Raw genomic sequence first — 15926 nt, forward strand, 5'->3', positions numbered from 1 at the left:
CCAGCAGCCGTCTCCGGGTCTGACTCACAACCCGTACCCGGTCCACGGCCTGCACGCAGTCGGGACCCCGCAGACCGACGGGCCCTTCGGGGCCGGAGCGTCCCCCTACGGCCGCTCCTACCCGGCCTACCACGCGCCCATGAGCGCGCACCATCCCGGGAGCTATCTACCGTACCAGCACGGCGCGCACGACGGCGCGCTGGCACATCTGGAGGAGTCCGGTAGGTCCGGTTCACGCGAGTCTAATAGATGCACCCAGAAGAAGTTGTGTTTATTAGGAGTAAAAATCTGATTTGGTGTTTTAAATCTGACAGAATAAAAATAATAATAATAAACTCGTAAAGGCTCAGAGTTCAGATGAGAAGCAAAATAACCCTCATCTTCATCCTCATCCTCATCCTCAGTAGGGAGGAAACGTTTAATCACCTTTAAACTTTCATTCTCAAAAGTTTCACCAGTTTTTATTTTCTTCTGTTTTATCCGTTTATCGAATTATTAAAGCCGCGCAAAAAAGAGAAAAATAAAGTTTAAATTATTATTATTAACTTTTACAAACAGGAGCCGCGGCCCGGCCTCTAATAACGTCAGATTATTAATAATTCGTTTCCTGAGTTTACAGGAACAATATTTATAACACGAATTATTTTTATTTAAGCAAAATGAAGAAAAAAATCTTAAAATTACACAAAATGACATAAAAGCACAAATTAAAAGAGTCTCTTTAAAAATAACTCCAGTAACTTCAGTGTTTAAGGTCTCTTGCTGCTTGTTGAGTTTCACATCAAACGACTTTTTATTTGTTGAAACAAAAACAAGAACTGATGTTAAAAAGAAGAATTAATAATATTTTATTTTGATCAGAAACAAATTACCGGATTAACGCGTTTGATTATTTATAGAGGATTTAGAATCAGTTTTATGTGTAAATTCATCTTCAGAAGGTTAAATCTACAGAAACGTAATAATAACTTGAATAATGATTTATTTGAAATATAATTTAGGATTATTACATTATTTTCTCTTCATCTGGTTCTTTTAATCCCAAGAATCATTTTGTAGACGGATTTACCTCCAGCCTGTGTTTATTAAGGCAAGGCAGCTTTATTCATAGAGCCCAAACATGCAATTTAATGTGCTTTATAGGTAGCATGAAATGGCATGACAATAACCAGGAGAGCACAAATGAAGAATATACACAGATTAAATTATAATTTGGAGCTAAAAGGGAAAGACAGAATTACATCCCAGATTAGGAATCGTTCGTATTTAAAAGTTCAGAAAACAACAACAAAGAAGTGTCGGATCACTCAGAATCTCTTTAAACTTGCAGAAATGTCCTGTTTTTGTTTTTGTTTAGTAAAGTTGATGCTGTGAAAGCGTGTTTAGGGTCAGAGCAGCAGCAGCATTCCCGGTACCCGTGGCTCGGATCTAATGGGAACTTTTTACAGTTTCTGCTAGAAAAACAATTTAAAGTTTTACAATAAAAAACAGCTGGAGGTGATATAAGAGCAGAAATGGGGTCTGGACGTGGGTCCGTGAGGGTTTAAGCCTGCTGGAACTGTTGTTGTTGTTTTGGGAGAACAAGGAAGTACGACGTAAACAACTGTGATGTGAAACCGACCACAGGTTTTATTGACGACACGTGAAGCTCACAGCTGAAAGATGGCAGCAGCTCATGGTCTTGTCTGCATCCAGACTAGCCTTTAGCTCGTCGATCATCGGTTTAGTAGCTGCACAGTCGGTAAGGTCATAATTATTTACAGTTAGGTCACCAAGAACCCCTTCAGGACAGAAAAACACGCAGCCGTGAGGATTTCTGTCATGTCCTTCAGAGCAGAGAGCAGCAGAAAGTTTCTGATGGGGAACAAAGAGAAACCGTAGAAGGTGCACGTCTCCTTTTATCTCCACGTTCTCGTCTTCATTCAACAAAAACATAAAAGGACTCCAAAGATCCTGTCAGGCCTGCTGAAAGCCCCGCCTGATCCCAGGTCAGCGAGTCCGTTTCAGCTCCAGCTCTCATCTCCAGTCGTCATCATCTAGGATCTAATCCAGACCGTTTTATTCCAGGCCTTCATGAAAGGGATCATTTAGACTTTTACACTGAGAATCGTTAAATTTGAAATGAAATTTTCAGCTTTTCAAGGTTTTAAAGCACCAGTTTGGATGTGCTTGAGTCATTTTATGATCCAACCCTCCAGAGCTGGAGAAGCCCACCGAGGTGATAGAGAACGGTGAGGTGAGGCTGAACGGGAAAGGGAAAAAGATCCGGAAGCCTCGGACCATCTACTCCAGCCTGCAGCTCCAGGCCCTCAACCAGCGCTTCCAGCAAACCCAGTACCTGGCCCTGCCAGAGCGGGCCGACCTGGCGGCCAAACTGGGCCTGACGCAGACCCAGGTAACACACACACACACACACACACACACACACACACACACACACACACACACACACACACACACACACACACACACACACACACACGTGTCTAAACAACGTCATTGAGCATCAAGGCCTGAACGTAGCCTAATTCTGCTCTTCTGACCCGTAAATCTCGTTTTTTTCGTCTTTCTCTAAAATATTGAAACGAGATTTATTTTTGTCACAAAATCAAAGAATGAAAAAGTCAAACAAAAACATTTTGCTTTCAGCCTTTTTGTGTGTCTGGGTTACGTTTCAGATTCATGTCACCGTGTCCTTTAATCCCATAATCCCACTGGGACAATAACTCAAAATAACCAATAAATAAAAGTATGAAGGTGATGCTGGAACAAAAATATATCAGTAATGGATTAGATGTTTGTAGGACCCACTATTCATCCATTCACACGTTCACATTATAACCCTCATCCCTCCACATGATAAAAAAAAATGACCCAGATAGTTTTTTATATTTTTCTTGATTCAGACGTTAAAGAGTTAAACGTTTGATGAGCCGTTCTGATCCTGAAACTGGTCCGCTGGAACTCCGGTGACTCTAAAGAGCGACAGACCCAAATGTAATTAAATGTTTAATAAGGAGCTTTATTGCCTCGGCGGGTGTTTGGGGGGGGGGGGGGGGTAGTGCAGACTGAACGTGCAGTTTTTCCTATAAAAGCTGTTTTTAAAAACACAAATAATCAAATGTTTATTTTGATGGCACGACACCGGGTTTATGTTTACATACACCAGCCAGTAGGGGGCACTGCTACGGTAAACGGCTGCTTGGAAAGGCGAAGCTGGGCCCGTGTAAAATGGCGGACGCGTTAAGCAGCTGATTCAGAGCCCAGAAGACGTTCTAACGGTAAATGATGCTGTAGGATCTACTTAAGGTTGGTTTATGCTTGACGCATCCGCGAGGTCCGCGCGGCTCCGCGCAGAAAAGTTGCGTAATTTTGCGTCATTTTAACAGCCACGCCCCTCCACCGCGTCTCCGCACGGCTCAAGATTTCCGCAACGCGCACCTCGGAAAATTTCTAACCAAGTGGACGGACGGACACGGAAAAACATGGCGGACCGGCAAGAACTAGTATGGCAGAGGTTGGTAAATACAGACATTTGAATGAGTCAGCTCTCAGAGATCACCGTGATCAACATGTTGTTAATAATTCTTGGAGAGAAATAGCTCGCACTGTCGGAAAAGACGAGGACGCTGTTAAACATGCTGGAGTGCCGTGTTGTAAACAGTGATTTCTACTTCTACTATGGTGTAGTGTTGGATGCATGCCGTAGAGCTCCATGCTGCCCCCTACAGTTTGGGAGAATATTGGCTCACCGCAGAGACGAGCCGCATGAACCATAAACGCTGCGAGTTGTGAAGCGCGTTCCATCCGCGAGCCGCATCACCGCGCGGAAAGTGAATGCGTCAAGCATAAACCAAGCTTTATTAGTAGAAAGGAGTCCTCATCCTGGACCTGGGGCTGGCCGGCAGCAGTGAACCAACACCCCCACGGCTGGAAAATGTGGTCTGTTGTTGCAGTTACCACTTCTAAACACTAGATGTCGCTATTGTGTCCGTGCTCCATATTGAACCTTTAAATCCCAAAACCGATCAAAAACATTTAAGCTTTGATTTCATTTCAATTTGTACGGATTTAGTTTTAAAATTCTCGTTATAATTTGAATCTTAAAACATCTTTCCTGCCTCTAACAATGTTCTAGCGTCGTGTAGCTGTTATTGTGTTGTGGAGATAAAAGACAAACAAATAGTGAAGTGGTTCTCTTGCTTTTGTCTAAAATCCTGCACCAACAACACGTGCCAGACCAGAACCAACCATCAGACCGTCCGGTTGTCGGTCTTACCGAACCGCCGCACTTCCCCGGTCCTCACTCGTCACACGATCACGTGTTCACCAGCAGAACACCGCTGGTGTGAGGTTCTCCACTCAATACCACCAGAGAAGGAGAAACAGCTGGCTGCTACCGCTTCAGGTTTAAGACAAACTACCAGAGTCCCAAAACCAAAATCATCATCTGACGTGTTTAGCGCTGTCTCGTTTCCTCCAGGATCGCCGGTTTTTGGTTCCAGCAGAAGCGTCTCAGGGAAGACACCCGGGGGGAGGGGTCAGCGTTACCTAGCTTGTTGTGTAGCTTCGCTAAAGCCGCTTTAATCTGGCTTATTTAAACTGTTGAACCTTTTCATCGTTTTCTATCTGAGCCTAATAGAGAAGATTTTTTTAATCTGATCCGGATTAAATCATATTTAGTGATGAAGGGTTTTGTGCAGCTGCTGAAGTTCTGAGCGGAGAAACTGATCCATGACCCGCTGGAAAAGCCTGAAAAGGAAAAGTTCAGGTGTGTCAGCGAAGGATTTAAGTACCTGAAACATGACTCAGTTGTGTGTGTGTGTGTGTGTGTGTGTGTGTGTGTGTGTGTGTGTGTGTGTGTGTGTGTGTGTGTGTGTGTGTGTGTGTGTGTGTGTGGGAGCAGCTGATGTCCTCGGCTAACCCCACTGGATTAACTATGACAGCTACGTTTACACTAAGGCATCTTTTGGCTTTTGTGGTGCTGCTGTGTTGTAATTGTACGGCAGGTCAACAGCTCATATAAGCTTAGTGAGGAGAACGTGGTCGCAGCCTGGAACAGATGCAAGGATTTATCATCATTTTGGGATTGTGTGGAACATTTTGGTTCAGAAAGTCGCGTTCATTAGTCGTCTGGACTGGATTTCAAAGCTGTTGGTAGGAAGCGGGCGGCTGGAACGACCGTGGGAACTAAGGTGTCTCTCCGAACTGAGGCTGTTCCCGGGGCCGTCTGTGTGTACCAACGAGCTCCTCGTTAAAGCTGCTTCTGAGAGACGGGAACCAATAATCAGTTGTTCACTTCAGCAAAGCAATGTTTCACCATGTATCACTCTATGGCAAGCTAAAATATCACTAAATGGGCCTCCAAGTCTTCTCGATGCATCAGTTGAAAATAAAGGCTATGAAGCACGAGTGGGTTTCTATCCAGGTGTTGGCTGTTGATCTGCTTTAACACACCTGATTTTCACCAGCAGGTGGGCGACAGACGCAAACTCTTCACAGACTAAAAACGCTGAAAACATCAAAGGTTTGGCCACATCTGTGATGATGAGATTAATGTCGTTAGAAACGCAAAATGCAGCTTCTTAATGAAGCACCGGGTCGTTCACGGCACCGATACCCGAGCCGACGCACGACCCAGACCAAGTCCACCACCGTGCTCCTCGCTGCCGCAGCATCGCCAGGGCGCACGGTCAGACGCTTTTTACTCCTTCACCTTCGATTTAGTCAGGATCTCATTTTTTGTTTCAGCTTTTTCCCAAAGAGGCAAAATTATATTTTAGCATCAAATTTTTTAGATAATTGTTTACATTTTCCCTCCAACAGCGTACTCTCGCTTTCCCTAAAGGTAAAAAAACCCTTTAGTTCTTTTTTATTTTTTATGTACAAATATAAAAATGACACGTGTTGTTGTAAAAAGAAAGACGTTTTTAAACAACAACAACAACAACAACAATAATAATAATAATAATAGTTGGTTGTTTTGTTCAATTTTAAGAGAAAAAAATTAAGTTTTTTTCTCTTAAAATTAAACTTAGGAGATGCAGTGTGCGTGTGCGTGTGCGTGTGCGTGATTGTGTGTGTGTGTGTGTGTGTGTGTGTGTGTGTGTGTGTGTGCACCTGCAGACATAAATAATTGCGGCCTGTGAAAATCAGAAATGTTTGTGATGTAATAATAACAACAACAACCACAAAAACAACAACAACAATAATAATATTAATTGTGCATTAAAACAGAAAAGTGAGAAACTAGAAGTGGTGCTATCAGATAAACGAGAGAAACGTCTTCCTGGGTGACTTTTAGATCAGAAACTCTCCACAAAGGAAACTATTACCAGACTCGTTTATCTCAGACATGCATATTAATGTTGGTCTAAAGGCTGTGTTTGTGTGTGGATGACCTTTATAGCAGGTGTAGGCAGCCAATCACACCCTCTGTCCAGCAGGTTGTAGATCTGATTTTAATCCGAGCAACAACTAAATCCTGCAGGATAGGAGACCTCGAGGAACCAAGACTCTTTTCAGCAGAACATTCAGATTTGTTGTGAAGAAAACATGATTTTATTATTATCATGCTCTAAAGTCGGACCCTGGTTCAGCCACATGAGAGGCAGCAGTTAGGAGGAACCCCCGCTCTCCCTGTTGCTGCGCTACCCTGCAGCCGTTCTGCAGAAATGTTCTCGTTTGGACGTTTTTAGCACACGCAGAAACGATCTCGCTGGAGAAGAGCTGCATGTAGACAGAAGGATGTTCTGTTAGAGAAGGGAGGGAGTGCAGATCTGACATTTTAGCATGAAATCAAAATCTCTTTAGAATAACGTTTTTATTTATTATTGGTGGACTTTGTTGTCTCTGATATTTACACAGTTATGGATGCAGAACCGCTTTCGTTAAAACGATGCACTGAACGTCCGTCCTGCATGAGCTGTAGGAGTTATCACTCGCAGTCTTACACAGCAGTGATTAAAACAGCCTGTTAACACACACACACACACACACACACACACACACACACACACACACACACACACGCACACACACACACATTTCTGTCCAGCCATTAGGCTGCCGGCCAAACGCTGACCGCGTCCGCCTGGAATCACAAATGTTCCCAGACGCCGCTGAAGAGTTGCACGTAGCAGTTCGACTTTCCTCCATCACTCGCACGCACGCACAGCTTCTTATTGGTGTCTGTGTTGATTGATCAAAGTAATTTTATAAAGTATCCACCTTGATTTAGTTTAGCCGCTCCGCTCTGCCACCTGCTCATGCACACGAGAGTCTGGCCTCTCCTTACAGTGGGAACGAGTTTAATGTACACAACAAGGAAGCTTCTACTGTCTCACCTTCAACGTAAAGCCGGTTGGTGATCATTTGGTGATTTCGGTCAAGCTTTTAATTGCAAATATTCAACCATATAATGGTGAAAACACACATACTGTACCTTTCAGAGTGACCCTTTCTGACTGTTTGAGGTCTTAATGCTCTTAGTTTGAAGGGCCACTCTGCAACATTACAGCCCTCCTCTTCAGATGAAGAGGAGGAATAAAAAAAACATGTTTTTTAGCTCAGTGAGGAATTAAATGTGTAAAAGGTGATTTAGATAAAAATCTTACCTGACCTTGCGGTGGTCTTCCTGGGCTTCCGTACTCCAGGGGGACCTCTGGATGTCTGGGGCTCATATCTACTCTTTCAGGGGTCTTGGGGGGCTGGTCTGTGGCCCCTCACACTCACTATTGGACACTCCTGTGGAGAAACCTTGCAGACACACACGTGTATGCATCATCGACATATAAATATTGGACATTGGGTTTCCATAGGCTCCAATAACACGTTTTTGAGGAGAAATGGGAGGTGGCCACCACCGCCATTTTGACCGTGTCACAGGTTCCGTCAAGCCCAGACAATTCCATAAAAGGGAAGAGAGGTGGAGCTGAGGGTGGGGCTGTAAGGCTGGGATCAACTGACAACACCCGGTTGAACTAGCTACAAGCTAACCCAAAGCTAACGCGGAGGTGGGAGCTAAGCTAACGGAGGTAGCAACCTAGCTACAACCGGAGTTAACTGTGCACAACACCAGAGCTTCTGAGTCAGAGATACGCCGGGCTGACCGCTGGGCAGAACCGGGTGGAACACAGAGGTCTCCCGAGAGCTCCACAAGCCGATAGTGGGAACCCAGCTCCACCAGCGTTATATTTCAACCCATTTTCTAAAGTGCAGCATTATGTTAAATGCACTGGGTTTTACCCTATTACATTTAAATTTCATGGTTAAACAGTACATGTTAAAATCTAAGCTCAGCTCGGCAGTGACCTAAAATACATAAATATAATTTTACTTACCGAAAAAATGAAGTGGAGACTCCTTGGACGCTCTATTAGTGCAATTAATGCCACAGCAAGTCATTTTGTCCAACAATTGCATAAATAATATCCAAACAAGAATACACACACAGAGACTCAAAATCCCGGAACAGTTTCCAAGCCAGACCGAGGCTCTACTGAGGCCTTTCCACGGAGCTAGCTCTGTGGTCACGTGGGTCTGATGCTCATTAATTATACAGAATTTTAGGCTTTTAATACACTTAAACAGAAGAGTGAGAAAAACATTCACCCCCCTCAGAGGTGTCATGAGTGTAAACTAGATCATTTAAACCTAAAACATGTTCTGGTACCAGGCTGTAAACATGTTTATTTCTGCTGTGAAATTGGTATTTTTAACATGGGAGTCAATGAGGATTTGCTCGCTTCTGACACCAGCCCCTAGTGGACGAGGGTGGAACTGCAATTTATGGTACTTCCGGGATTCCTTCAATTTTTGAGCTGCATTGTGGGGGCTTGGTAAGCACACAGTTGCACACAAGAAGCTCTCACAAGTATGGACTCACGTTGCTTCGGGTGGTGGTTGGCACTAAACACACCCTGAAGGAATCATCGTGTGCTTTCAGTAAACGGCGTTACTCCTACATGTCTTCATGTTGTCTGGGGCTGAGATCTCAGAAATGTTGGTTCTGTAGAAACAGGTCATTGTAAACCCCCCCCCCCCCCCCACCCCACCCCATGTTTTTTTATTTCACTCTCCGTCCGCCGGGATTAAAAGTAATCCAAAGCGACCTATCTTCTAAATGTTTTGATATCAGGCGGGGCATTAATATGTGAGAGGGATGGCTGACTGAAGCTAATGTAGCACACAAGTATCACCAAGTGTCTCCTTTAACAACACCATCAGCGGTAAAGCTCTGCCAGAAGCAGCCATCAGAACTACCATAGCTCCTCAAACTGAAACGGTGCTGCTGGTCGACTCCTTAAACGTATAAAATAAATAAATGGCCGCTAGAGCTTTAACGGGACAAAGTCAGCAATCTGAACTTTACACTAAACGTGTTGGATTTGGAATGGCGTGGACAGGAAATGAATAACTGAAGATCAAATTTTGAGGGTGAATTTTATTTTATTCCCCAATAAGAGTTTGAAGCAAAATTCCAACAGTTTTCCACATTTATGGAGCGATGAATTCACGTGTTTTCCACCATTTATTTCTGCTTCAGACAGGCTGTGAGATCAGCTGACTCTCTGGATAAAAAAGGATCTAATTGGATTTAATTTCACTGCTAGCTGGGTGCCAAAGCCGAAGTCCTTCTCCAGAAGAGCCAAGCCAAAGCCAGTCGCAGAATTCCGTTTATTTTTATTAAACCACTTCAACCAGTTTTAAATCAATTCCCATAAACTCGGAGCATTTTAAGAAAGAAGACCAAATAATTCCACTGCCAGGACAGTTCCCCGTTTCTGTGTTTGGTTTCGTTTTCAACAACAATCCCGTTTCTTTTGAAAAGCAGCTGAAACCGGTTCCAGACAAAAGTTTGAGCTGACCGGGGAAGGATCGTTGAGAATTCCTTCATCCGTTCACCCAGAAGACATAATCCCGTCACTTCACACTCAGTTTGCTGAAAAGGAGGAAAAGGGGACAAATTAATCATGGTTTGTATTCAATATGGCCTTCTAGGGTTCTGCAACCCCCCAAGGCGCTTTACAACACCCATTCACACACTGGTGGTGATGAGCTACGATGTAGCCACAGCTGCCCTGGGGAGCACTGACGGAGGCGGGGCTGCAGAGCACAGGCACCCCCCGCTCCCTCCGACCACCACCAGCAGGCAAGGTGGGTTAAGTGTCTTGCCCAAGGGCACAACGGCAGCATTCTGGGATGCTGGGATAAAATTTGTGTGGTACATGATGCAAAAAAATAAGAGGAAAAAAAACAAAAAAACAATAATATGGAGTAACAATCGTTAGAGAAATGAATTATAAATAGAAGCAGGTCGGGGTAACCTGGAGGGTTTGGCTTGATTCTGCTTCAACACACCTGGTCATGATCAGCAGGTGATTAACAGGCTGCTGCGCAGGTGACTCAGCCGCTGAATCTAGTGTGTTGGAGCAGAGAATCCACACCGGCCCTCCAGAACCTGGTGTAGGTTCTGATCAGAGGTGCAAACACAACACAGGGTCAGGCAACTGGAGCGAAGCGACCAGAGGGGGGCCGCTCTAGGACAGACATCCACAAGTCCGACTGCAGAGGGGAAGAAACGGTTCTTGTGGCGAGAGGTTCTGGTCCGAATGGATCAGAGCCTCCTGCCAGATGGGAGCGAGTCAAAGAGACCGTGTCCAAGGTGAGACGAGTCAGCTGTGATCCGACCTGCACGCCTCCCACATGCTGATGGAAGAGGTGAGGATGGACTCGATGACTGCGATGTGGGACCGCCTCATCCGCTGAACTTCTTCAGCTGCGTCAGGAAGTCCATCCTCTGCTGGGCTTTTTAGGATGGAGGTGATGGTGGGCTCCCACTGGAGGTTCTGGATGATGGTGGTGCCCGGGGGGGGGGGGGGGGGGGGGGGGGTGCACTCATCTATATAATGTGTTAGTTCACACACACACACAGCAGAAACACCATTAGTGTTACTTCTTCTGGGGTGTGGTGCACGTGACAGCTTGAGCCCTGCACCAGCTTGGCCTCTGAATGCTCTCTCTTCATCTCCACAGGTAAAGATTTGGTTCCAAAACAAGCGGTCCAAATACAAGAAGATCATGAAGAACGGGCCCTGTGGACCTGAGGTGGACCCCCTCGGCCCCCCACCGCCCTCCTCCTCGTCGCCGTGCTCCCTGTGGGACATCAGTATGGCAGCCAAAAGTGCTCCAGTGCACACCGGGGGGTACATGAACAATTTTGGACACTGGTACCCGGGACACCAGCAGGACACGATGGCGAGGACCCAGATGATGTGACAGATGGGTTGTGGATTAATATAGAGCCGGAGTCACCATGGAGGGAGCAGTAGAAACTCAGACAGCTCAAAGCAAACTCAGCCACATCGGCCAGAGACAGCGGGGAATGCGGCGGAGCTCAACTGGAAAAGTGCACTTCCACGCCTCCGAAGGCTCGAGCAGCGAGCCTCGGGAATGAGGGAAACAGAGACTTATGGTTCAGGCCGAAAAAGATCAGGAAATCATCTAACACGCTAACAGGCTTTCGTAAGTTTGCTGCATTAGAAGAAAAACTGAATCTAATGGGTCGATCGTTCTTTTCTGTCTGTAAAATAAACATCAGCCCTTCATCAACAACCAGAACCGCTTCTGGGTCACGCTGTCTGCGGTCGTGTCTGCTGGATTCAGTCCGCTTTTAATCCTCTCAAAGTAAAAGTCAGTGGCCCTTTGTGTCACTTTGAAATGAAATGAAAATAAAAACGACGTTGTGTTTTACTGAGATGTTTCCATCGGTTACATCGCTGTCTCCGGCTGCAAATGACCTGCGGGTCAGATCTAGGACCGCTCTGCTGAAGATACAGGTACCTATCTGCTTCGTCTTCTGCCCTGACCCTGGGAAGATAACACAGTGGTGGCTCGTCCATGGGGGCGCTGCCCCCCTGAGGAGAAAAGAAACACACACACACACACACACACACACACACACACACACACACACCTAATTTTACTTATATGATGTGTTCATGCCACCTACTGGTGGAATTGAGTATTGTGCTTTGGGCAGATGACCAGTGAAGGTACACACACTGACACTGAAGCAGACTTAAAGGGGACGAGGACAAAAATGGTTGCAGTTGCTTTTGTACGTTTAGTTGCACATTTCTTTGGTTGTAATTTAGTTTTGTTAAATTTTTTCTGCATTTTCATTGTTTATTTCACCGTAGGTTGTCACGCTGCAGCTGGTGAAGAAGGATGGTTGAACATTAGTCAGATTATGACCCGTTATTCTGCACCAAACATTAAAAACAACCTTCCCCTTGCGGTAAACTCGCCCCTTTATTTCAGAAGCATGAAACAGAAAACTGCTTTGCATATTTTTTGGACACATTTTCTTCCTCTTCCTCCTAAATCTGGCAGACGGCTGTTTTCAGCAGGAAACCATTCATTTTACGGCAACATCGAAACCACAAATCACAAAATGAATTAGCAAAGCATCTGCACTAAAGGAAGAAGTGTGTAGGTGGCTCATGGTTTACCTGTTACAGATGATTCCATCACACAGTTCTCTGTTCAGGTGAACACAAAAGCCCTGAAACAGCTTCCCCAGAAGGTCCTTCCACATCGCTGCTTCCACCAGTAGCAGCATCCTGTTGCCTCTGGCCGCTTTCACACCACTGAGCTCTAATGAAAGACTTCAGACGCATCTGAGTCCTAATGAAGTGGAGGGAAGTCTCTCAGGGGCAGAGAGAACACAGCAACAGCACCATGTCTGCCGAGAAGACAGCAGAACAGGAAGAAGAGTAAGGGCAATGGGCCACACGTGAGAACAGCCGGTCAGACTGAAGCTTTTAAAACCTGACGTGTCGTTCAGTTCCGTTTATTTATAACGCGCCAAATCAGGACAAGAGTCGTCTCAACGCTCCTCACTAAATAAAGATCAGTTCATTATGCCAATGTTTCCTGAGGAACCCAGCAGGTCGCATCGAGTCACTGACTAGTGTCAGAGTCTTTACAGCAATCCTCATACTAAGCAAGCATGCAGCGACAGTGGAGAGGAAAACTCCCTTTTAACAGGAAGAAACCTCCAGAGAATCCCGGCTCAGTATAAGCAGCCATCCTACACACACACACACACACACACACACACACACACACACACACACACACACACACACACACACACACACACACACACACACACACGCACGCTCACGCACGCGCGCGCACACACACACACACACACACACACACACACACACACACACGCACGCGCGCACACACACACACACACACGCACGCACGCGCACACACACACACACATCCATGGATCCATTAACTTACTGTGTTTTATGCTACGCTAAAGCTACAGGAGTACAGGCTGGGGCGTGGCATCCCAAGAGGTTACGGAGACGATGATCTCTGCCAAAACCAAAAACCACAAACAAACGTCTCCACTGGATAAAGCTTTGCAATCAACTCAGTGTGATAACAAGGATGATTATGTTTGTTTGGTAAGGTGACGGTCTTGTATAATCTCAATCTGACCACCGAGCAGGCTGTTGGATTACTGGACTCGCTGTAGACGTACAACACTGGTCTCTATGATGTTTGTCCCGGATAAGGACTCTGCCTTTTGCTTTGTGAGAAACAAAGTTTTTACTTCTTGTGATCGGTCACTATGAGTTGAGCATGCTGGCTGACCGTGAAAATAGTCTCCTACACCTATCTCCTGCAGTAGCTTCTGATAGAAAACAGACGGTGAAACTCTAGGATAGAAAATCCTGACAGATCTACGTCACACCGTCGCTGACATTCATGGACTCACCCACCTGGACTCACGACGGGGAAGGCTGTTGATGGTTTAGTCCAGGAAACAGCAGAGAATTTCTCAGCTAGTAGAAGCTAACTGTTAGCATTAGCAACCGCACCACACAGCAGAACTCCTCCAAGCTTGTGTCATTGTGGAATGTAATGAGTAAACTTTAAAGTTTAGTATGAAGCTTGTAAATTTGCTTTCTAATAAGTTTTATAACAAAGGAAAGTCAGATAAGAAGACCTGAAGACACCGAAGCGTTTTGTTTGGTGGAAACCAACTTTTTGGGTCATTCTAAAATTGTATGCATCGTCTTGCATCCTCCACACGTCCCTAAATGTCCTCACGACAAAATACTGAGATGTTTTTGGGAAGTTCCCTGATGCCTCGCTACTTGAGATGATCCGCCCGATCCAAAGAGAAGACTTCAAAGCTCAGCGAGCGTCACGGTGGCGTTTGATGCCCTGCAGACACTGACTTTAGTATCAAACCACCAATCAGTCAAGACACAGGGAACAGGCTTTACCTGCAGGCTAGGAGAGGACAGTGATGTCAGCTTGCTTCCTGTCTCCCGTCCAATCAGATTGTTATAAATTCAACTTTCTCACCGAGGTTTTTTTGTCTCTTCCATCAACGACTCAGGTCATTATCTTGTCTCGTTCTCTTCTCAGTCTGTGAATACCAGGGCTCACCTTTCAAACACATTTCATGATCGTTTTTCATTTGCTTCTACGGAGGGGTGAACTTCAGAGGGCTCCATTGTTTACAGATCCCACCAAGACGAGAGAGAAGCTCCACGACCCCGCCTGGTGTTCTGTTGTCGCATCCTGTGAGCTGCTGGTTGCTCCTGACTGTCAGAAACCCGGTGATCTGTCTTCCTGCTGGAGAACCCGTCACAGGCTGCAACACGTCTTTGTTTGCCGCGCTGTCTGTCTCTGTGTGATGTTCTGATGCATTCCTCTCTGACACCTGGAAGCTGAGGGCTTAGCTCAGGAAGTTTAGAGCCTCAGCAAACACAGAAGGTCTCTAAAAGAATCCCAAAGTCCTGAAGGGATGTGCCGTTTAGGCAGGGAAGGCTGAGAGCCAGCTCCCGTTTAGTTACCCCACGACCTTGACCGTGACCTTGTAAAGTGTCAAACTCATGATGAAGTCTTTACCTGGAGGCTTCTTCCTAACCTGCTGTTTCTTCACAAGCACTCACACTCGTGGAAAAGCTACGAGCTCACTCAAACCAAAAGTAGGAAGGTTAGATTTGGTTTTATTAAAAAATGTTTGTTATTATTTTTATGTTGTTTTCCAGTCGAGACGACGGTCAGCTAATAAAGTCAAAATACTACTAGAAAAAATAGACAGTAGGAGAAAAATCTCATTTAGAAAAAGAATGAAATTCTGATAAAAGCGTCGTTCTTCTCTCCCAGATGAAGTCAAACTGTAAAAATGAAAACGTTCCCTCGCAAATGACGGAGAGTCCAGCTTGAACCATCTCCTCAGCAACGACCCCGCGTGCATGAACTGTGTCAACAGGATTTTATTCTGAAAACAGTTTCAACATCAGAAACAAAAACTTTTTTGTTTTTTCAAATTACTTTAAAGGATTTTGAGGTATGTTTGAGACTCTTATTGTGAAGGAGCAAATGAAGTTCTGTGAGTTCTGCTTCTGGAGGAAAGTCCAGATGTTTGAACGTGACAGCGACGCTATCAGAGCTCTCAGTTATGTTTATGTAATAACAACAACCGGAGCGGGGTTCAAGAGAACGGGCTGCGCTCACAGGTTAGAGTTAAACCGGGACTTTGTCACGTTGTGTGCCAAGAGGAGGTTAGGACCCAAAGATGCAGATTCCAGATGACACAGGGTTGGTAGAAATAACGTAAAATCCTTTAAATCCAAAACGGCAGGGAGCCAAAATCAAAAATATCCTAATAACAAAACCTACAGATATCCAAGAGCGTTAGAAAACCAAAACATACAACATCTAGAGAGGGGAACGAGACGAGGGTGGCACAAACAATGACCCAACAACAAACAGAGACGCAGACAGGGTTAAACGCACTGGGACATGATGAGTGGAAGGTAAGCTGCAGGTGCGTGGGGAGAGAAACCAGGTGAGAACAGTTAACTCATCAGGTAGGGAGG

General features: G+C 45.4%; 1 protein-coding gene across 1 annotated transcript in view; it reads left to right on the forward strand.

Annotated features, from left to right (window-relative positions):
* The window catches only part of LOC107376210 (homeobox protein Dlx4a), a 12148-nt gene extending 390 nt beyond the window's left edge, over positions 1 to 11758 (forward strand). Inside the window, exons 1-3 of the mRNA XM_015945195.3 lie at positions 1 to 221; positions 2199 to 2395; positions 11038 to 11758. The exon at positions 1 to 221 is cut by the window's left edge and continues 390 nt beyond it. Coding sequence (XP_015800681.1) covers positions 1 to 221; positions 2199 to 2395; positions 11038 to 11280 — 661 coding nt within the window. The 3' untranslated portion in view covers positions 11281 to 11758. The remainder of the gene's footprint in view (positions 222 to 2198; positions 2396 to 11037) is intronic.
* The last annotated feature ends 4168 nt before the right edge of the window (positions 11759 to 15926 follow it).

Source organism: Nothobranchius furzeri, chromosome 12 (assembly GCF_043380555.1).
Source record: "Nothobranchius furzeri strain GRZ-AD chromosome 12, NfurGRZ-RIMD1, whole genome shotgun sequence".
In the NCBI taxonomy this organism is placed as follows: domain Eukaryota; kingdom Metazoa; phylum Chordata; class Actinopteri; order Cyprinodontiformes; family Nothobranchiidae; genus Nothobranchius; species Nothobranchius furzeri.